This window comes from Cotesia glomerata, linkage group LG4 (assembly GCF_020080835.1).
Source record: "Cotesia glomerata isolate CgM1 linkage group LG4, MPM_Cglom_v2.3, whole genome shotgun sequence".
Lineage (NCBI taxonomy): Eukaryota > Metazoa > Arthropoda > Insecta > Hymenoptera > Braconidae > Cotesia > Cotesia glomerata.
In genome coordinates this window covers 3893888-3916688 of record NC_058161.1, presented here as the reverse complement: position 1 = coordinate 3916688, position 22801 = coordinate 3893888, and the positions used below count along the sequence as shown (strand labels likewise).

General features: G+C 27.4%; 3 protein-coding genes and 1 long non-coding RNA gene across 6 annotated transcripts; 3 read left to right on the top strand and 1 right to left on the bottom strand.

Moving 5' to 3' along the window:
• Positions 1–2337: 2337 nt before the first annotated feature.
• Positions 2338–5922, bottom strand: LOC123262605 (zinc finger protein 622). Of its 2 annotated transcripts, XM_044724864.1 has the most exons (4): positions 5906–5922; positions 5671–5794; positions 4934–5119; positions 2338–3421 (listed from the first exon to the last, which is right to left on the bottom strand). In XM_044724864.1, the coding sequence occupies exons 3-4, from the start codon at positions 5099–5101 to the stop codon at positions 2435–2437; spliced, it is 1155 nt and encodes a 384-aa protein (XP_044580799.1). In that variant the 5' UTR covers positions 5102–5119; positions 5671–5794; positions 5906–5922; the 3' UTR covers positions 2338–2434. The 2 variants fall into 2 exon arrangements, with proteins under 2 accessions (XP_044580799.1, XP_044580800.1); XM_044724865.1 differs by lacking the exon at positions 5906–5922 and having other exon boundaries at positions 5745–5789.
• A 3387-nt stretch (positions 5923–9309) lies between these two features.
• Positions 9310–18489, top strand: LOC123262606. Of its 2 annotated transcripts, XM_044724866.1 has the most exons (3): positions 9310–9493; positions 9706–9886; positions 17803–18489. In XM_044724866.1, the coding sequence occupies exons 2-3, from the start codon at positions 9865–9867 to the stop codon at positions 18204–18206; spliced, it is 426 nt and encodes a 141-aa protein (XP_044580801.1). In that variant the 5' UTR covers positions 9310–9493; positions 9706–9864; the 3' UTR covers positions 18207–18489. The 2 variants fall into 2 exon arrangements, with proteins under 2 accessions (XP_044580801.1, XP_044580802.1); XM_044724867.1 differs by lacking the exons at positions 9310–9493; positions 9706–9886 and adding an exon at positions 13320–13573.
• Positions 15749–17608, top strand: LOC123262607. Its single transcript, XR_006509005.1, has 2 exons — positions 15749–15955; positions 17510–17608. It is a non-coding gene; the product is annotated as an uncharacterized LOC123262607 (long non-coding RNA).
• Positions 18490–18525: 36 nt separating the features above from the next.
• On the top strand, positions 18526–21819 carry LOC123262604 (eukaryotic translation initiation factor 5). The gene is made up of 3 exons (XM_044724862.1): positions 18526–19581; positions 21073–21270; positions 21346–21819. Exons 1-3 carry the CDS (start codon positions 18538–18540, stop codon positions 21466–21468), a joined length of 1365 nt encoding a protein of 454 aa, XP_044580797.1. The 5' UTR covers positions 18526–18537; the 3' UTR covers positions 21469–21819.
• The last annotated feature ends 982 nt before the right edge of the window (positions 21820–22801 follow it).

Sequence of the window (22801 nt, the reverse complement as noted above, 5' to 3'; positions counted from 1 at the left end):
TATAAAATTATAAAGAATTGTTAGAATTCAGTAAAATTCAGTATTGTTTTTTATTAAATATTTTTAGTTTATATTGTTTTGAAACTCATTAATTTGATAAGAAAAATTTTAATTTAATTTATTTTTAATTTAAAAATTTTAAGATAAAAATTATTTTATTATTTTATAAAAATATTCATCAAGTGTATAGCTTAATTTTCATGTATTCATTGCTTTTTTTTAATTTTTCAAAAGTTAATCATTAATTATAAACGATTTTATTTTTTTTATTTTTATTTATTTAATAAACAAACCCAACAGCCTAGGCCATTAACAGGGTTAATAGTACAGTAGTTAGTATACAAAGATAGTTTTTGATGTATGACAAGATGACTTATAACTAGCATAGTGATTTCACATATAAACTTTGAAATACTAAAATACTAAGTGAATGCTCTAGCGATAAGTTAGCTATTGCAATTCATTCACAATAATAATCAAAAAGAAAGAAAGAAAGAAAAAACAAAACAAAAAAAAAAAAAAAAACAAAGTATAAAACAGAATAGCAATACTCCTTATAAAATAACAATACTCCTTATTACCAATACACAATTGCACATCATCAACTCCACTTAATTACTAATTTGCCAAGTAATGCTGTTATATATCCATGAGGACAATCAAACGGATCGAGTGAAGCTTTTAATTGACAAAAACGATTCACTGCACCAGAGATGCGATAGATCGGCGCTGCCTGAGATAAGTTAGATTTAGCAATAGGTATATACATTGGTACTTGACTTCTTATACCTAAGACTGGTATCCTAAATTTAAACAATGATAGTAGTTGAGGACAGTCTACCAAGTTATTGAACAGTTTAGTTGCAAAGGAGAATTCTGTACATACTCGTCTTTCTTCAAGAGTAAGATATTCGCACTCATTACAGAGCGTTAGATTTGCGATTCCCCGAGCTGGATAATGTCCAGTTTTTCCAAATTAAAAATTTTAAAAATCTTCTTTGAACTCTCTCAATTTTAGTGGACTGTCCTGACTGAGTGGGAGACCATACCAATGAAGCATACTCGAGTTTCGGTCTAACAAAGGTATTATACAATATTCTAATGGCATAAAGATTATTAAAATTTTTTGAAATTCGAGTAATGAACCCTAGGGTTTTCCATGCTTCTGATATAATGTTGTTGATGTGCATAGCAAAAGTAAGTTTACTGTCAAACGTTACTCCAAGTATTTTGACTGATGTACTTTCATTTAAAATTTTACCAGACATGTTATAGTTAAAAGTAATAGGATTTTGATTTCGAGTGATTGTTAAAATGATGCATTTATCAGCATTGAGTTTCAGCTTATTGTCTCCACACCACTGAACCAAGTATTCAATGTTACGCTGTAGAAATGCGCAATCATATACATTGCGTATTCTCATATAAAGCTTTGAATCATCCGCAAATAAATCAAAGAAACAAGAAGTATGTTGTGCTAGATCATTGATAAAGACAAGAAACAAGAGAGGACCAAGGTTTGATCCTTGAGGTACTCCTGAGGTAGAAATATAGGGCTTAGATCGATGTCCCATATAGTATACAATATTTTTCCTGCTGACTAGGTATGAAGTTAATAAGCACATAAGGTGAGTAGTTAGTCCTAGCGCACGCAGTCTATCAAGTAATATTCCTTTGTCTACTTTATCAAATGCTTTAGCAAAATCTGCACAAAATACATCAAGTTGTTCTCTAGCAGCAAGAGTCTCATTAGCAAGCTGAGTGAAATATATCAAATTAGTTACTGTTGAGCGTTTGGGCATAAAACCATGCTGAAGAAAACCACAGAAGATTCAATGAAGACCTGATTGAGCTTCGTATTGAGACCACGCACATTTTGATAGATTGACGATTTAAATTTAATATACTATTTTTTTTTAATTTACCTGTAAATAAATTACTTAACAATCAATTGATTACACATTGACCATTTTATATAAAAATTTTTCCAACAATTTTAATAATTAACTTGTTGACAGAAATGCGGCTGGAATTTTTAATTTCTACAAGTGGATTTTTTGCTAAATTTTTTCACTATAATGTAATTGTTATACAAATCTAAAAAATTGTTAGATTTCTGTTGAATTCTGTATTGTTTTTTTATTAAATATTTTAGTTTATTTTGTTTCACTATTTTATAAAAATATTCATAAAGTGTATTTCTTAATTTTCATTTATTCATTGCTATTGTAAAATATTTCAAAAATTAATCAGTAATTATAAACGATTTAAATTTAATCGACTATTTTTAAAAAAATTCACCTGTTAAAGGATAAATAAATAAATTACTGAACGATAAATTGATATTAGCAAAATTTTTATTCAAAAAAAGTATCCAATTAAAAGAATTAAAAGTACAGACTGACCAATGAATATAAAAATTTTTCCAACAATTTTAATAATTAACTTGTTGACGGAAATGCGGCTGGAATTTATTAGCCTTGACCTTCAACTTCATCTCGTACTTGGACTGAACCCGCTGCATGAATCTGATATCTCTGATTTTCTTAGCGACCTCAACCTTCTGGGTCTCGGACCATCCAATAGCGCGATACTGACACAAAACGCGTCTCAGTTTTTCGTTCTTGGGAATAGCGAGCTGGCGGTTGGGGTCCAAGTTCTGCTTGTAGTATCTCATGAGTGATCGGTGTCCAATGACATTGCCTGAGGGCAAGACCAGCTGGTAGTCAGTGTCATCATAGTCAGGAACGTCTTCAACATCATCATCCGGGTCATGGTCTTCTGCATCTGGGTAACTTGAAGAGTAGTCATACCAGTCCGAGTATTCAGCGAGGGCCTCTCCCTCGTGGAGCATCTTGCAGTGGCTCTTGTCCAGCATGTGTCCACGAGCAGCCTCTGCGCTCTGGAAAGCTCGCCCGCGATCGTTGCACCAGATGCACATGTACCCGGCGAAAATTTTCTCGCCTAAGTAAGCCAGCAGCCCTCTGACGTCGATGCAGTACTCCGGGTCAGGTATGAAGAACCCGTGGGACTCGTTCATGTGCTTCAGGTTTTTTATAATCGACTTACTGTGATGCTTGCAGAACAGACAGCAGTTGTTCTTCACCGGGTTCTCGGTGTCTTCGTTCCAATCGTCGGAGTCCATGGACTCGACGTCTGAGTCCACTTCAACGTTGAGGGAAGATGCTATCTCGTCATCCTTTTCTGGAGAATTCAATGATTTGTTAGCAGACTTCGGAGATACGGGTTTTACATACTCTGAATCATCGCGTGGAAGATTGTCATTCTTTAAAGATTTTTCCTTGTGCTTCTTGGACATCAAGTGATTCTCGTACTGGTTAGTGGTGTTGAATGTCTTGTGACAAGCTTTACAGTTTGCTTGCTCTGAAATCGCAGCGTCCTCCACCCGCTGGGCAATTACCTATAATCATTAAATTAACAAAAATTATTTTATAATACTTTTAATTTTTTTAAATAAATAAATTCGACATGGAGAAATTAAAAGAAACTATAAATGCAATATTTAAAAAAAAGGCCATTCGGCAGCCGAAATGGAAGTAGATTTCATCATGAATAGAAAAAAATATAACGAAGATTGTATACAGAACTAGGGCTTTTAACTTATATGCAATCGACAAAAATATATATCGACGGACAAATACTAAAACCAGTGCAATAGCAAATTTCATAATTGGCATAGGGGAATGGGGCATAATTTTGAGACTACACATATGACATGGTACTCACATTAAAGCTTATTTAAAGAGCTTTCGGATGCAATTTACAGAATTGCAATAAGTTATCCCATTCAAAAGTTATTCGAGTTCGAAAGTGAAGAAATATGAATTTTTGTGATTTTCAAAATTTTGAAATCCTGGTATTTCTAAATTACTTGACCGATTAAGCTCATCTTCGAACTTGACTTTGGTATTTATCTGTAGAATAAGTATGTTGAGTTTGGTAGAGATCCGTTGTAAATTGGCGACGCTATCGTCCTGACAAGCCGCGTTATATCCCATATATATATATAAATATATATATATATATATATATAGCATATATATATATATATATATATATATATATATATATATATATATATATATATAAATACATACATATATAAACTTTTGAACCATATGCATTTTCTGAATTCGCTTGACGAGCTGAGTCGAAATATAGCAAAATTTTTCAAAAGTTCCGTCATGAGGACCAATGCAATAGTTAGATTTCTATGAAATCTACTAATAACTTGATCTTGGGAATTTGGACAATAAATGAAGAGATTAAATTATAAGAATTGCAACGTTTCGCTGATTTATTTCAGCTTCATCAGGCAAAATAAAAATCAAAAAAATAATTTTTAGTTAATACAAATATTTAAACTTTATGTTAATAACCGGGTACCCGGGTACTCACCGCAGTGTATTTATCTGAATAACTTAAAGAAAATTCAATATTTTATCTTAAGCTCTCGAATCGTTGTTTTTTAACTCAAAAGAAAGTTAGTTGTGAGTGCATTTAATTAATTAATTTTTTTTTTAAATAATCTTAAACTGTAAAGTTGGTTATTAACATAAGGGTTAACATATAAAACAAAAATAAATGAAAATGACAATAGTTACTCTAATAAATAAATGCAATGTTTTAGAAATAATTTTCTAAGACTAAATTACTTTTTTAATAAAATCAAAAAATGGTCAAGTGTTTTTTGATAATAAATGCCCGCTGGGAAATTACTTATAATGATTAAATTTAAAAAAATTATTTTAAAATACTTTTAATTTTTTAATTAAATAAATTATGAAAAAAAAAATCCCACTTGGAGAAATCTAAAGAAACTATAAATGCAATTTTTTTTAAGTAATTTTTTAAGACTAAATTATTTGCTAAGTAAAATAAAAAAATAGTCAGGTGTTTTTTGATAATTCACCTTTGTCTGGAAATTTTCAGCAGTAACTGGAGGTAACTCTGCAACTTTACGCTTTAAATTGTAGCGATGCCAATCAGTCTTGTAGTGCTGACGTTGGATTTCTGGATCCTTGAATGCTACTCGACATGTTATGCATGTATATGTTGTTGGTAAGGATTCAGTTTCCATTTTCTTTTAATTAATAATCTGTAAAAAATTAATTGATAATTAGTAAATATCTTAATTTATTAATTTTACTTAAAAATGTCATAAAAATAAATATGATATTAAAATGAACAGATATCTGACAAGTTTTATATTGTTTTTAATAAATAAATTATTACTAAAATTATGAAAATAAAGTTAGCCGACATCTAAAAATTTTTATGAATTTTTTTATTAAAAAATTATTACAAAAAAATAAAACAAAAATTTTTTCATTTGTTAAAAACTTCAAAAACTATAGGTGCAATTTTTTAGTTATAATTTAATAAATTAAGTAAAATAAAAAAATCAAAAATGTCGGCTAACTTTATTATTATTCAGAATAAGATAAAATTTCACATATCAAAAATTGTTAATATAGTTCATTTATTTTGTAAATATTTTCTTAAAAGTCACATTTGTTAAATAAAAACTAGAAAGTCAGAAGGCTGTTGGTTGATTCCAGTGTTGTGAAAAATTATCAGTTGAAGAGTTTTAATTAAAAGAAATATTTTTTAAAAATAAAATTTATAAAAAATAAACAAATGGTTTTGATTAATTATTTAATAAATATGACCAATTTCATTAACACACGTGTTGACAACAATGAGGTTATGAATAACGTCACCTTACTCCTTTTTTATAAATATCAAATCGTCACTATACATATAATCATATCTATAAACATAAATATATATTATTATTATATATTTACTATAAAGTAACAATTAAACCATTAAAATTAGCAAGTTCAATTTTAAAAAACAAAAAAATTACAACGTAGCTGACTTGCCATAGATTGCTGAAAAAATTGACGCCTGCGCACTCACATTCTTGGCATTTAAATTTATCAGGTGAAAAAAAAAAATAAATGCAAGAATTTTTCTTAGAAATTACTAAAATAATTAGGTATTTAAAACCAGTAATTAATTTTCACAAAATATAAAAATGACACTTGGAGTTTTTTTTTAAACAATAAAATTTTTTTTTCTTAAAATAAATAAAAAATATTAAAAAATGATGAAAATCAATTTAGATGACATTAAAGCTAGCATTTTAAAATATTATAAGTGCAATTTTTTGAAAATAATTTTTCAGAAAAAATTTGTACATTAAATAAAATTAAAAAATTATCAAGTGACTGTTAACATTAATGTCATTTAAAAATGTCAACTTTTCAATTTTATATTTGAAATTTTCTAAAAAAATTATTTTATAATTATTTAATTGTCAAAAAAATCCAGAAAATTGTTAGATGTCTTTTAGATTAAATATAAAAAATAAAAATGATGATATTAAAGTTAGCTGTCACTTGACCAATTTTTAATTTTATTTAACAATTAAATGATTTTTAAAAAATTGCATTTTTAATTTTTTAAAATTTCTACATGTCAATTTTTTTTTGCCATTATTTATTTGTCAACAAAAGTTCTAAAAATTATTAATTATCTGCTATAAAAATGACCACTGAGTCAATTCACGTCAAGTGGACCCCCCTTTTTCCCCTGATGATAGAAAACTTAATAAAATATAATTATCGAAAGTAGTCATACCTAAAAATCATCCCTTAAAACAGTTTTTGAAAATTTTGAATTTAACAACAATTTTTTTTTACAATAAAAATTTTCGGTACTTTTAATTAAAAAATTAATTTTAAAAAAGCTATTGAAGATAACTTAACGAAATTTTCAGGGATTACAGCAAAATATCTATAATTTTACATAAAATTCTTTTGGAAATTTTATTTGTTTATTATCATATTTCTTATTAACTTTTAAATAAACAAATTGAAATTTTAATGACTTCTTAGTAGGAAAGTCGAATTTTTTTTTTTTTTTTAGTAATACGCGTTATACATTTAAGTTCTTTATTTCAAAATAAAATTTCACTGCCCGGTATTAGTTTAAATAATATAAATTTTTATATGACGCAGCATATTTTACATAATTCATTTATATTTTTAACAATATTTACACAGAGTAATTGAGATATATTAATTAAAGTATTATTTAGATCCAACAACTGAATAAAATAAACATTTTAATAAACTATAATGAAAAAATCAATTAATGTCTTAAATTAGTTCTTGATTTTTTTTTGCTGTTTCTTAAATACTACATTTGTAATACTTTTCTCATCTTCGGAGAAAACTTAGCATTTTAGGGAGTCTTCATTGACACTTTCGAAAAAATGAAATTGACGCGTATTTTTTATTGTTATTTCTTGGTCATGTCGCGATTTATATTTTGCTTCATGCACGGAAAAAAGTAAACAGTAATATTCACTCGGATTCCGGTTAATTTTTACAGTTTCAAACAGTAAAGCGGACATCAGGGTGGCAAAAATATAAATATTACAGAACTTAATGTAGAAAGTATAAAAGCCACAATTTATAATTTAATATCCAAAATAAGTGATTAGTAGCTGTCACTATAGTAAATAACGACTCTTTTATCTTAAAAAATTACAGTTTCAAACAGTAAAAATTACCATTTTAATATATAGTCCATATTATGAGGAGAAGGGGAACTCAGATGAAAGAGAAGGGGGTCCCACTCTGGGAGAATTTAACATTTGAAACAGTAAAAATTATACTTTTAAAATATTGACGTTACTTGTATTTGAAATTCACTAACTTTATTTTATACTTTTTACATATCATAAAATCATTTATTTTTAAGTACGAAATGATAAATATCAAAGTCTGAATTCTTAATTATTATACTTTAACATTTTAGACATTTACATAGCGAATATTACTGTTTGAAATAGTATTTTCTTCCATGTAAAGAGTAAATTATAACGTTTAAATAGTAAATATTATAAAGTGAATAGTAAAATCACGATTTTACTGTTTGAAATGGTAATTTTTAGCAGTTGATCACTACTTATTATAAATCGACTGTTATTTATTACAATTTACTTTTTTCCGTGTGGGAATCATGCTCGTCTTGAAAACAAAACCCAAAATTTACATTTTTGAAAAAACTTTTCCCCCATTCAAACAGTGACTTTGCCGAAGTAATGGGTTGGTCATTGTCACGTTGTATACTCGTGCGATATGCGTGTCTTTTGACAGTGCCTCCCACACCATCGCATGCACCTTTGCCAAATAACAAATGAAAACTGATGGTGAAGCTTATTTTTTTTATCTGAAAATATTAGTCAGTTCGAAAAATAATTTTCAATACATACACTACCGACAGAAAGTTTCCGGACAAGATGAAAATTTATTAAAACGATTATTAAAAGTAAAATAAATCAAGAAGAAAGTCAATGACACGATCGTACACACTTTGTAAAATAAAATAGCATTTTCTTTATAGATCAAGTTAATTTGTTTATGTATCATATTTAAATTATAAATTAAACAAGAAGGTTGTCTGGAAATTTTCCGTCGGTACTGTACCTCGATAATACTTTTATAAATATATCTTAATTACTCTGTGTAAATATTGTTAAAAATATAAATGAATATAAGAAAAATTGAATTGTAAAAATTATTTATAAAATAATTGTGTAATCTGTGGCGATCTATAGCCTTAACAGCTAAGCTCAGTAGTGCGCAGCACTTGTACCGCTCGCCGCTGCGTCGTATAAAAATTTATATTATTTAAACTAATACCGGGCAGTGAAATTTTATTTTGAAATAAAGAACTTAAATGTATAACGCGTATTACTAAAAAAAAAAAAAAAAAAAATTCGACTTTCGTACTAAGAAGTCATTAAAATTTCAATTTGTTTATTTAAAAGTTAATAAAAAATATGATAATAAACAAATAAAATTTCCAAAAGAATTTTATGTAAAATTATAGATATTTTGCTGTAATCCCTGAAAATTTCGTTAAGTTATCTTCAATAGCTTTTTTAAAATTAATTTTTTAATTAAAAGTACCGAAAATTTTTATTGTAAAAAAAATTGTTGTTAAATTCAAAATTTTCAAAAACTGTTTTAAGGGATGATTTTTAGGTATGACTACTTTCGATAATTATATTTTATTAAGTTTTCTATCATCAAGTGGAAAAAGGGAGGTAAGGTCCACTGGACGTGAATTGACTCCACTTTAAATAAAAATGAAAGTTTAAAAACTAGTTGTAGATGGCAGTGAGTGCTTTATCAAAAAATATATCTGCCGATTGCGAAAAGGAAGCCGCCATGTTTTATAAATACGTAAGTGAAAATAAAAAATTCATCGTTTTGGATCGCAGTAGTATTCAGACGCAAGTTGTCTTTCTAACCGGACGTTTACATCATTGTAATTGTTTTATTTTATTATTATCATTATAATTATACAATATACAGTACAATTATAATAATCATTATTTCGCTGCGTTGTCAACGTATTGCGTTAGATATTTCCACCCCCAATTTCTCAGGTAATTAATACACTTGAAATTTTTATTTTATTTACTAGAATAATAGAGAACAAACGTGAAATAATTTTTTTGAGGTCGCTTGGTCGCATATCTGTACCAATACACACACGTGTCTGCATGTGTGTTGTATTACAGAGTATTGTGTGCGTAATATATAGATATATATAGAAAGATATGCAACACATATAAGACGCACACTTTGATAATTTTAGGTAACCAGACGGTTGCGAGTAATATCGCAAAGTAAAATCACAGGGTGCTGCTCTTAAACCGAGGGCCATCCATCTGTCCCAATTTCTTGCCCAACGGGTTACAAGTGAATTTTTTTTAACGCTAGAAAGCGGCCGTCCAGCAGGGCGTTACCATTTTATATGACTTTTAATCGACAACGAGGTAAATTATTTATATTTATTAATTTTTTTCATCTTTAAATTAACTACCTCATTATCATAAATTATTATTATTATTATCATTTATTTTATCTCCACCTCCAACTCCATTTTCATTCATATCCACATCCACAGTAATGGCCACTATCATCCGTAATTGCTCTCTAACTAAACCAGCTGCTTATATTTTCACAATATTAATTCAAAGCATTTATTATTATAATTCCTATTATTTATAAACATAAATAAACAGATTATTTTTTTTTTTAAATAACTTGCTTTGATATTATGAGATTGCCAATATTTTTCCTGGTGATTACACTTATCTGTACAGACAGTTTATTTTTGAGTAATGATTGATAATTATTGATACTGACAATCCATTGTCACTTTTTTTTTAAGTGATTCATTTATAAGTATGATTGTGGCAGAGCCCGACAATTTTTTAATAAGTTATAGATAATTTAATCTCATAATTAAAAAGATTAAATTTGTTTTTAATAAATTGTCTGCTGATTGTATACTCATTAATTTTTAATATTTAATGTGGAAATTTATCTAACGAGTAGAAAAAAACTCTAATCGAGATTTTATTACTTTTGTTTTTAAATTTGGAGAATTTTATGATGGGTAAATATTGATAAAATATTAAGAGCAAAAGCCCGATAAATGAATAATACAATTACAATTATAAATATCTCTTAGTATATTTATTTATAAATATCCAGTGGTTCTCAATGAAATTTAAGTATATATTTATAAATGCGGAAGAAATAGCAATGGTACCTTCTAATTTAGAATAGAAAAAAAAAAAAAAATAAAAGTAACAAGAGTTTAAGAATGTCGTAAGCGGTGAAACTTAAAGCCGGCTTTTATTTAAATCCTTATTTTAAATTCCGTCTGCGATTCAATTTATTCACTTATTAATATTAATGATAATATTTTTATCTATTAATATTTCACGGATGAAATAAATTTAATCAATCAATATTTCATTCATACGTTTTATCTAAAAATCATTTTATGATATCTTTATTATCAAGTAATAATTAAATTAGCTACCTTGCATTCATTATGTGACTGCTCTGACTTGTGAAATATAAATAAAAAAAATTTTGATTTATTAAATAATGAATTTTGTTAAATTGCACTGTAGTTTTTTAAATATTGACGTTTTTAAAAATGTAAGCTCATCCCGATGTTATACTCATCAAGAGCTTTCATTTGAGTATCCACATGCATTTTGATATATTTTTTATATATAACTATATATAATATATATTTTAAAGATATAAGCTCATCCTGATGTTACACTCATCAAGAGCTTTCATTTGAATACCCACATGTATTTTTGATATATTTATATATATACAATATATTAATATTGTAAAAAATATTAAAAATGTTAATCCACAAGATACAAAGTTATTTGGTAATTATTGACATTTTTAAAGATATAAGCTCATCCCGATGTTACACTCAGCAAGAGCTTTCATTTAAGTACCCACATGCATTTTTGATATATTTTTCATATATACATATATATAATATATAAAATATTTGAAAAATTGATGTGGGTACTCAAATGAAAGGTCTCGATGAGTGTTACATCGGGATGAGCTTATATTTTTAAAAATGTCAATAGTTCACAAGATATTTGTGAAATTGCATTGTAATTTCTTAAATATTGACGTTTTTAAAGATATAAGCTCATCCCGATATTACACTCAGCAAGAGCTTTCATTTGAGTACCCACACGCATTTTTGATATATTTTTCATATACATATATATATATATATATATATATATATATATATATATATATATATATATATATATATATATATATATATATATATATATAATACATATAAATATATGAAAAATTGATGTGGGTACTCAAATAAAAGATCTTGATGAGAGTAACATTGAGATGAGCTTATCTCTTTAAAAATGTCAATAGTTCATAAGATACAAGGTCATTTCGTAATTATTGATATTTTTAAAGATATAAGCTCATCCTGATTTTACACTCATCAAGAGCTTTTATTTGAGTACCCACAAGGCATTTTTTATATATTTTACATACATGGTATTTATGAAATATATATAATATATAAAATATAAAAAAAATTGATGTGGATACTCAAATGAAAGGTCTCAATGAGTCTAATATCGAGATGAGCTTATATCTTCAAAAATATCATTAGTTGACAAGATAGAAAATTTAGTTCTTAATTATTGACATTTTTTAAGATATAAGCTCATTTCGATGTTACGCTCATCAACAGCTTTAATTTGAGTACCCACATGCATTTTTGATATATTTTTCATATATACATATTTATAATATATATAAATATACAAATATATGAAAAAATTGATGTCGGTACACAAATGAAAGGTCTTGATGAGTGTAACATCGGGATGAGCTTATATCTTTAAAAATGTCAATAGTTCACAAGATACAAGGTCATTTTTTAATTATGTATCTAGAGAAAGAGCATTTTCGAATGCAGCCTAAATACTTATCATCATAAATTGAATATTGGTGAGAATGATATGAAACCTTGAAAAGGCCAAAACTTTTCCAAAAATCCCAAATTTAACCATATAAACCCATTTTATCATATAAATACACTAGTCATAAAATTTCGCTTATTCTCTTAATAATATAGATTATCGCCTACTGATTGAATATTCAAATTTATGAGCATTAATAAATAAAATAAATAGTATAAATAATAGAAGCATTAACCTCTAATATTATTTCCCTGGCGACACTATGGCGTAATAGTAGATCAGTTTGAGCGGTTCAATGTACGCCTTACCAATAAATCACTAGTTACGATGGCAACATCGTTGATATAAATATATATTTATTATACCAAGCTCAAGAGTTGGAAATTCAGCTACAGTACAGTATAATAAAGTGTTATTATATATTCAAGGATTAATAAAATTAATTTGAGTGTAACTATGACCTAGGTCACGTGTCTGCTGACTCATCGGGGAAAAGTTAAAGCGATATCTGAAAAATGATACAGATCTCAGATGCAATGATACAAATCCTAGTTATCTATATATATAAATTCTTCATCTAAGAGATAGTGGTGCACTGCGCACTCGATCAATAAACAAGGGGCGAAACCACACCGTGATTTTGCGCGATGCAACAAAACGCTTGCGCAAAGTTAATTGCCGATAAATAAATAAATACCTGCGGAGATTTGTCACATGCAGAGAGAGAGAGAGAAAGAGAGAGAGAGAAAAACATCAAAGGGATTTTTAATGGAAGAAAAAATCTCAATACAATTCTTAGTTTTCAGTAACCCGCTTATGTTATGAAATAGAGAAATTCTCCCTCTTAAATTCGACTCGGGTATTGCGGCGCGCATCCGCCACCCAGCAGGAGCACAATCCACTGCTCGTCTCCAAACTAGAATCCAGAGTATCACCAGTACTCTCTGCGCTAGCTAGTAAACTCAAGGGCTCGCTTTACTTTACTCGGTTGTCAGAGGGCTTTATTAAATTTACAGTCTAGTGATAGTTGGTGTAGTATATTATTTTATATATTAAACAAAATAATTATTAAATCGTCAGGGATCTCTAGGTCCCGCGGTTTCTTAATCGGCATCACCAGCGATACAGCTCTACAGATTAAAAAACGACTTATGCGTCTACGAGCAGGTAAACTCACTAGATAAAGATAATTATGTGATTTTAAAAATTTTTTGTTGACCTACAATTCATAATCGTCATTAAATTCATATATTGCCTATCTATTTTTCATAATACACTAAATAGGTCACGGTTAGTTTGATCGCCGATGAATAAAATATCATTTTTCGTGTACATAAGAGTGTTTCTTAAATGAATTTAAATCAATACTAGCAACCTAGCAGTCACTGTGTGACTGCCGTGGCTTGTGAAATATAAATAAATAAAATTTTGCTTTATTAAATAATGATTTTTGTTGAATTGTACTGCACTTTTTGAACTATTGACGTTTTTAAAGATATAAGCTCATCCCGATGTTATACTCATTAGGAGCTTTCATTTGAGTACCCACATGCATTTTTGATATATTTTTCATATATATATTTATAAATATATAAAAAAATTGATGTGGGTACTTAAATGAAAGATCTTAATGAGTGTAACATCGGAATGAGCTTATATCTTAAAAAATGTCAATAGTTCACAGGATACAAGGTTATTTCTTAATTATGTTTAATTGCACTGTACACTGAGAAAAAAAAATACTTTTATTAAGAAAATTTTCTTGATACAAGAATTTATGTTCTTGAAAATTTTCAAGAATATATATTCTTAGCTCAAGAAATTGTTAAATTGATTGAAATAATTTTTATTTAATTTAAATAAAGCTATTCTTTTGTTTATCAATTATACAAAGATAAATATTGATGTTCTTCTCTTCAGAAATTAATAATTAATAATAATAGAATATTTGATCGTCAGCGAGTTTCTTGAGTCTAGAAATTGTTAATTGAGCAAAAGTATTTTTTTTTTCTCAGTGTACTTTCTTAACTATTGACGTTTTTAAAAATATAAGCTCATCTCGACGTTATACTCATTAAGGGCTTTCATTTGAGTACCTACATGCATTTTTGATATATCTTTCATATATTTATATATATATATATATATATATATATATATATATGCTGCTATATATATATATATATTATATAAATATATGAAAAATTGACGTGGGTACTCAGATGAAAGGTCTCGATGAGTGTAACATCGGTATGAGCTTATATCTTTGAAAATGTCAATAGTTCACAAGATATAAGGTAATTTCTTAATTATGTTAAATTGCACTGTATTTTGTTAACTACTGACGTTTTTAAAGATATAAGCTCATCCCGATGTTACACTCATCAAAAGCTTTTATTTGAGTATCCACATGCATTTTTGATATATTTTTTATATATACATATATATTATATATATAAAATATATGAAAAATTGATATGGGTACTCAAATGAAAGGTCTTGATGAGTGTAACATCGAGATGAGTTTAGATCTTTAAAAATGTCAATAGTTCACAAAATACAAGGTAATTTCTTAAATATGTATCTAGAGATAGAGCATTTTCGAATCCAGCCTAAATACTTATCATAATAAATTGACTATTGGTGAGAATGATATGAAACCTTGAAAAGGTAAAACTCCAGGTTCAGACTTTTCTAACGATACCAAATTTAACCATAAAAACCCATTTTATCATATAGATACACAAAATATGCTTACTCTCTTATTAACATAGATGATGTACTTATGTTATGACATATAAATAAATATTTATTTATATTACATATTGCATACGCAAGTATTAAGTATTATGTATTTAATATTTTGTAAGGTTCTCATCGATAATTGCGCACAGTCAGACTATTTAACGTCAACATCATATCATGCTTGGTCAGCTTTTGAAAATTACTTGTAAATAATTATATTATTTAGGTCATTAATTGAACCAGGTGCCTTTAAATAATTAAACTTCCAAAAGATTTAATAAGTTTGCGGGTTTTTATTTACGGTAAATCTTTTAGGTGTTTTTCGAATGTAAATTTAGTAGTAAGAAATGGATGAGAAGAAGGTGTCAAGTAGCGCGAGGTACGACTGCTTTCAGATAACGTTATCGATCGTACGTGCATCGAAATCCAACTCGGGTGTTGTGTTTTATTTAATATATTTATCGCTCACATACATACTCTATGTGAGTACATACCGTATGTACTAGCCTAGCTGTAAGAGTGAGCGTAAGGCGGTACTAAGTGTAATGCTGATTATTAAAAAGAACGGGCAATTGATTTTCGCCGACTCTAGTACGTTTTACATTATGTATCGTGTTTGATTACTCTTACTTAACTTTTCTCGAGTTTATTTATTTTTTTTTTTTTCGACTTGTTTGCTGGAAAGTGTTTTGAACAAATAATCATTTGTTGATAGGAATAAACGTCATTAAGGCTTCCTTTGAACTCGATCACCTAATCCTGTTTACTGTTGGGATTGTATAACGTTGAAACGCTTAGGCTACTGTATATATAACAATATTTTTTTATGTTAAGTGTAGAATATTGCGTAATAACTAAATTATGTTTATGAAAGAAATATTTCACTTGGGAAAATTTATTTTTATTATTTTTATTTGTTGAGCGGACAAAAATAATAATGTCAAGTCCATTGCTTGTCCTGATAACAAAGTTAATTTAATTCAAGAGAAGAAATCTTTAATTAAATCTGTTTTTTTTTAATCTTAATCTAAGAAATTTTTTATGAGTCGTATAGATTTTCAATTAAAAGATAAATTTTTTTAGCTTAAAATTTCTTCTTAAAAATTAAATTTGATTTTTTTAAAATTATTTATTAACTAGCAATCTGGCAGTCACTACGTGAACTATAAATAAATAGAATTTTTCTTTATTAAATAATCATTTTTGTTAAATTGTACTGTACTTTTTTAAATATTGACGTTTTTAAAGATATAAGCTCATCCTGATGTTACACTCATTAAGAGCTTTCATTTGAGTACCCACATGTATTTTTGATATATTTTTCATATATACATATATATAATATACATAAATATATGAAAAATTGATGTATGCACTCAAATGAAAGGTCTCGATGAATGTAATGTCGGGGTAAGCTTATATCTTTAAACATATCAATAGTTCACAAGATATTTTTTAAATTGCACTGTATTTTCTCAACTATTAACGTTTTTAAAGATATAAGCTCATTCTGATGTTACACTCATCAAGAGCTTTCATTTGAGTACCCACATGCATTTTTGATATATTTTTCATAAATACATATATATAAATATATAAAATATATGAAAAATTGATGTGGGTACTCAAATGAAAAGTCTCGATGACTGTAATGTCGGAATGAGCTTATATCTTTAAAAATGTCAATAGTTTACAAGTTACAAGACCATTTCTTAATTATTGATATTTTTAAAGATATATAAGCTCATCCTGATGTTACACTCATCAAGAGCTTTCATTTGAGTACCCACATGCATCTTTGATATATTTATATATATATACATATATATAAATATATAAAATATATAAAAAATTGATGTGGGTACTCAAATAAAAGGTCTCGATGAGTATAACATCAGAATGAGCTTATATTTTTAAAAATGTCAATAGTTCACAAGATACTGTCATTTTTTAATTGTGTACCTAGAAATAAAACATTTTCGAATATTAAATATTTACCATAATAAATTGACTATCGGTGAGAATGAAATAAAACCTTGAAAAGGCACAAATTCAAATCAAGACCTTTGCAAAGATGCTAAATTTCACTAAAAAAACCGATTTTATCATATAAATATCGTAGTCACAAAATTATTCTTATTTTCTTAATAATATAGACTTTTTTTTTTTTAAATAATTGAGTCAAAAACATTTTTTATTAATTTATTATCATTGCAATATTTCATGTGTCGCAAAAAAAAGTTAACTTGCCAAACAAATGAATGTCAAATTATCTTAATAATAATTTCACATGACATTTCGTTGAATAATTAAAAAAAAAAATTCTTATTAATAAACCTATTTATCATGATCTTAAAGCTTAATTATCAGTCGACTAAAGACAAATATTTTGGCACGCGTGTAAGCGATGCCAATTACTTTATTGGCCGTTAGAAAGTTCCACATTAAATAAAACTAATTATAAAAATAAAAGCTAACCTAAGTAAGCCCAAAAATTTTTTTTAAATCACAAAATTAAAATTACTTTTAATTTATAATAATTTCAGAAAAATAATAATTATACTATATATTATAATAATAAATAATAAATAATAAATAATATTAAATAATAAATAATAAATAATAATTATAATAATTTATAATAATTTCAGAAAAATTCAGGATATCATCCAGAGGGAAAGGATCTAGTAGTAAAGGCGGCGGTGGAAGGACCGTGTCCAGACATCGTAAAATCATCAGCAAAATTACCAAAACCAATCGTCTGATAACTACAGTAGCCGGTGAGCTAACATCAGCACCATTACTGTCATCATTCAGATTAGGATCAGTCGTATCAGCCAGGTGGTGTGATAGTATTATTAAATCCCCGAGATACGGACCAGCAGCGTGTATGATCATTGAAAACTATCCCCCTCTGCCCACAAGATCGCGGCAAAATACCAGTCAAGATACCACCCAACGTTTGTTGAACCATCTAGTCCTGCCTAAGCACAGATCATCAAAATTTTCCAGTAACAGGCATCGGAAGCTCTATCAGCCGTTTAGGGAGACGTGACTGTCGTTATTAAGTTGTGCGGCTGACCCAAAGCTCGCTGCTAAAACAACTAAATTACCAGCTAAAAATTCTGTAAAAAATCATCCTGACTCGATCGTGCTCGTGCTACCACAAGGTAGCAAATTTCCGTACAATAAAACCGATCAAACTGACGCATCAGGAGGTCTCACTGGTTAACCACCAACACGTTAAAAGAACGAGGTCCAAGACTTTGCCGACTTGATTAATTAAAATTGAGGGGAAGAAAAAAAAGAAAAAACGAGGGAATTTTGTCGTAATTATTAATTTTAAAAAAAATTTTTTACTAGATTATTTTTAGCTAACTATCATCATGGGTAGCTTAAACGTTAATCGCAATGTTAGCGATGCTTTTTATCGGTATAAAATGCCAAGAATTCAGGCAAAAGTCGAGGGTAAAGGTAATGGCATTAAAACAGTTATTGTTAATATGATTGAAGTTGCAAAAGCTATTGGAAGACCTGCAACTTATCCGACTAAATATTTTGGCTGTGAATTGGGTGCACAAACGCAATTTGATTTTAAAAATGAACGATTTATTGTCAATGGGTCTCATGAGGCAGCTAAGCTTCAAGATCTACTGGATGGTTTTATTAGAAAGTATGTTCTATGTCCGGCTTGCGATAATCCAGAGACGGAATTAATTGTCAGCGCTAAAAAAGGAACTATCTCACAGGGCTGCAAAGCTTGTGGTCATCATGGTTTGCTGGAGAGTAATCATAAGTTAAATACTTATATTCTGAAAAATCCACCTAGTCTTAATCCAGCGGCTCAAGGCAGCTCGTTGACTGAAGGAAAACGTGGCAAGCGCTCCAAAAAGGTCAATGGTGATTCTAATGGTGATCGTTCGGGATCTCCGGACAATGATACTAGTTCTACTGATATCGTTGTTGAGGCACCGGAGATTATCAGTGAGGACAAGAAATCTAATGATGATGGGGTTGATGTTAAGTGGGCCGTTGATGTGTCGGATGAAGCGGTCAGAGCACGGCTTCAGGATCTCACTGAGGGCGCCAAGGGCATGACTATTAGTGAGGATTTGGACAAAAGCGAGAAGGAGCGTATGGATATTTTTTATAAGCTTGTTAAGACTCGACGCGATGCGGGGCAACTTGATAATCATAAGGAGCTTCTTACTGAGGCAGAACGACTTGAAATTAAGACCAAGGCTCCGTTGGTTCTTGCTGAGCTGTTGTTTGATCAGGGGATCGCTGCTCAGGTTAAAAAGTACCGGGTTTTGCTGCTGCGTTTCACTCATGATGATATTAAAGCACAAAAATATTTGATACGCGGTATTGAACAGGTCATTGCCCTACACAAGGACACGCTTATGCCTAAAGTTCCTGGTATTCTCAAGGTAAGTTGTTTTTTTATCCAATTAAATTTAAATATAAATTGTTTAATTTGTGTTAATTGAAATATTTTTTTTTTTAATTAATTTAACTAGCAACGTAGCAGTCACTATGTGACTGCTCTGAGTTGTGAAGTATAAAAAATTAAAATTTTTGATTTATTAAATAATGAATTTTGTTGAATTGCACTGTACTTTTTTGAATATTGATGTTTTTAAAGATATAAGCTCATTCCGATGTTACACTCATCAAGAGCTTTCATTTGAGTACCCACATGCATTTTTGATATATTTTTTATATATACATATATATATATAATATATTTTATATATGAAAAATTGATGTGGGTACTCAAATGAGAGGTCTCAGTGCGTGTAATGTCGGGATGAGCTTATATCTTTAAGAATGTCAATAGTTCACAATATATTTGTGAAATTGCATTGTAATTTCTTAAATATTGACATTTTGGAGAATTTAAGTTCATCCCGACGTTACACACATCAAAAGCTTTCATTTAAGTACCCACATGCATTTTTGATATATTTTTCATATATACATATATATATATATAATATATTTTATATATGAAAAATTGATGTGGGTACTCAAATGAAAGGTCTCGATGAGTGTAACATCGGGATGAGCTTATATTTTTAAAAATGTCAATAGTTCACAAGATATTTGTGAAATTGCATTGTAATTTCTTAAATATTGACGTTTTTAAAGATATAAGCTCATCCCGATATTACACTCATCAAGAGCTTTCATTTGAGTACCCACATGTATTTTTGATATATTTTTCATATATACTTCTTATTTATATATATATATATATATATATATATATATATATATATATATATATATATATATATATATATATATATATATATATATATATATATATATATATATATATACTTATGTATAAATATATAAAATATATGAAAAATTGATGCGGGTACTCAAATGAAAGGGCTTGATGAGTGTAACATCGGGATGAGCTTATATCTTTAAAAATGTCAATAGTTCACAAGATATAATGTCATTTTCTAATTCTCTTAATAATATAGATTATTATTTTATTTAATTTATAAATGCTTGTACAAATTACTTTAAGTATATAAATTATAAAATTAATTTATATATTATAAGTTTTAAATTAATTAAATTAAGATTAAAATTTAGAAAAAAAATTTTTCTTATTGCAAAACTTTAATTACTGTATAAATTAAAAAATTTTAATGATAATTTAAATTTAGAATTACTTAAGTTAAAATTTTTTATTTCATTCCACTCAATTGTTTTAATAGAGTTTTTTTTTTATTACTGCAAGTCTGATAACAAACAATTGCAATAAGGGTTTATTCATTAAAAAATAAAATTGCATATAAATTAAAACGAATAAATGGATTTAAAAAAAGCATAAATGTCAGTAAATTGACAGCGGGATTTATGTAATGCACTATATAAATTACAACTATTTTATTTTATAGCTTTTTTACGACAATGATATCCTAGAAGAGAAAGCTTTGTTTGAATGGGCGAGCAAAGTGAGTAAGAAGTACGTTTCAAAAGATATATCACATGAAATTCATGAGAAAGCAGCTCCATTTATTACCTGGCTCAAGGAAGCTGAGGAAGAAGAGTCTGAGTCTGAGGATGAGGACGAAGACGAGGATGACGATGTTGAGGTACAATTTTTATTTTATTTTACTGTAAATTATTTTTTGATTTCTTTTCTAACAAAAATTAATTATCCTCTGTAGATCGAGTACAATGACAGAGCTATTCAGCCGCTCAAGCAGCAACAACAGCAGAACCAGAAGGCCGCAGCTAAGGCTGTGGAAGAAGAAGATGAATATAATGATATTGACATTGATGACATTTAAGTAAACATTGATATGCAGTATCAATTAATTTTTCACTGGCAATATTTGATTAAATGGAAAGATATTTAAATATACACACAAATTGTCACTTAAACTTCTGTACACCTCGGAGCTCAACGGACACTAGAAACTTCCTATTGAAAAATTTTTTTTATTTTTATCAATTTTTCGTTACTTTTTTTTTACAATTAAAAATGTTTTAAATTACTACCTGCCTTGTCCTCGCATGTAGTTTTCAATTAAAAGTTGAAATTTTTTTTTTTTCCATTTATACCATTATTATTAAGGCCGTTTTTCATTGTATCTTGAAATATTCTAATTAAATAAAAAATATATGATTTATCGCATAAATATTTTTTTTTTCATTCCTAATTATTACATAAATTTATATAAAAATCAATAATATTAAATTAAAAAGAAAGTTTTAAAAAATTTCCATTAATATTTTTTTTTATTTTCATAAGTGGAATTTTTTTATTAAATTTTTTTCTTAATCGATATAAAAATAGAAAAAAATTTATAACGTCAATTAAATATGAAAATTAAGTTAGCCGACATCTAAAAATTAAAAACATTTTTTTTTATTGAAAAAATTATTACAAAAAAATTAAAAAAAAATCTTCATTTGTAAAAAAACATTAAAAACTCTAAAAGTGCAATTTTTTAAAATTATTTTTTTGTTCTAATTTAATTATTAAAAGAAATCAAAAAAACTATCAGATATATTCTATCAATTAGTGATTATTAATTATCAATTACTAAAAATTTTTTTTCTTGTTTTGTTTTTCTCTTTCAAATTAAAAAAAAAATTTTTTAATTTCTTAAATCTATCTTCTCTTTACAGATACTATTTATTGTATAAAATCATTGCTAAAAATTCTACACATTAAAATGTAACATATTGTTGTAAATTGCCGAGGGCATTTCTTAACAAATAAATAAATAAATAAAAAATTAAAAACCTCGGCTAACTTTAGTATTATAAATTAAGTTGGTCGAAATGTGAAAATTATAAAATTTTTTTTTATTGGAAAAATTATTACAAAAAAAAATTCTCATTTGTAAAAAACTTGAAAAACTGTAAGTGCAATTTTAAAAAAATATTTTTTTGTTCTAATTTAATTAAAAAAAATCAAAAAATTTAAAACGTCGTCTCACTTTAGTATTATTAATCAACTTCAATGTCTTTCTTAATTGAAGTATTTTTAATAAAATTTATTTTAAAAATCAATTGCAAAAAAAATGCTTATAAAAATTTCCACTAATATTTTTTTTTTAATTTTCATAAGTGAAATTTTTTTATCAAATTTTTTCCTTAATAATTTAAGTGATA

What these genes read in the sequence shown, in the direction of transcription:
- LOC123262605 (XM_044724864.1), bottom strand. Translation starts at nt 5,101, where the DNA reads ATGGAAACTGAATCCTTACCAACAACATATACATGCATAACATGTCGA. An exon ending in CTGAAAATTTCCAGACAAAG is followed by an intron (nt 3,422 to 4,933) that starts GTGAATTATCAA and finishes TAATGATTATAG; the next exon opens with GTAATTGCCCAGCGGGTGGA.
- LOC123262606 (XM_044724866.1), top strand. Translation starts at nt 9,865, where the DNA reads ATGACTTTTAATCGACAACGAG. An exon ending in GACTTTTAATCGACAACGAG is followed by an intron (nt 9,887 to 17,802) that starts GTAAATTATTTA and finishes TAATAATTTCAG; the next exon opens with AAAAATTCAGGATATCATCC.
- LOC123262604 (XM_044724862.1), top strand. Translation starts at nt 18,538, where the DNA reads ATGGGTAGCTTAAACGTTAATCGCAATGTTAGCGATGCTTTTTATCGG. An exon ending in AAGTTCCTGGTATTCTCAAG is followed by an intron (nt 19,582 to 21,072) that starts GTAAGTTGTTTT and finishes TTTATTTTATAG; the next exon opens with CTTTTTTACGACAATGATAT. An exon ending in ACGAGGATGACGATGTTGAG is followed by an intron (nt 21,271 to 21,345) that starts GTACAATTTTTA and finishes TATCCTCTGTAG; the next exon opens with ATCGAGTACAATGACAGAGC.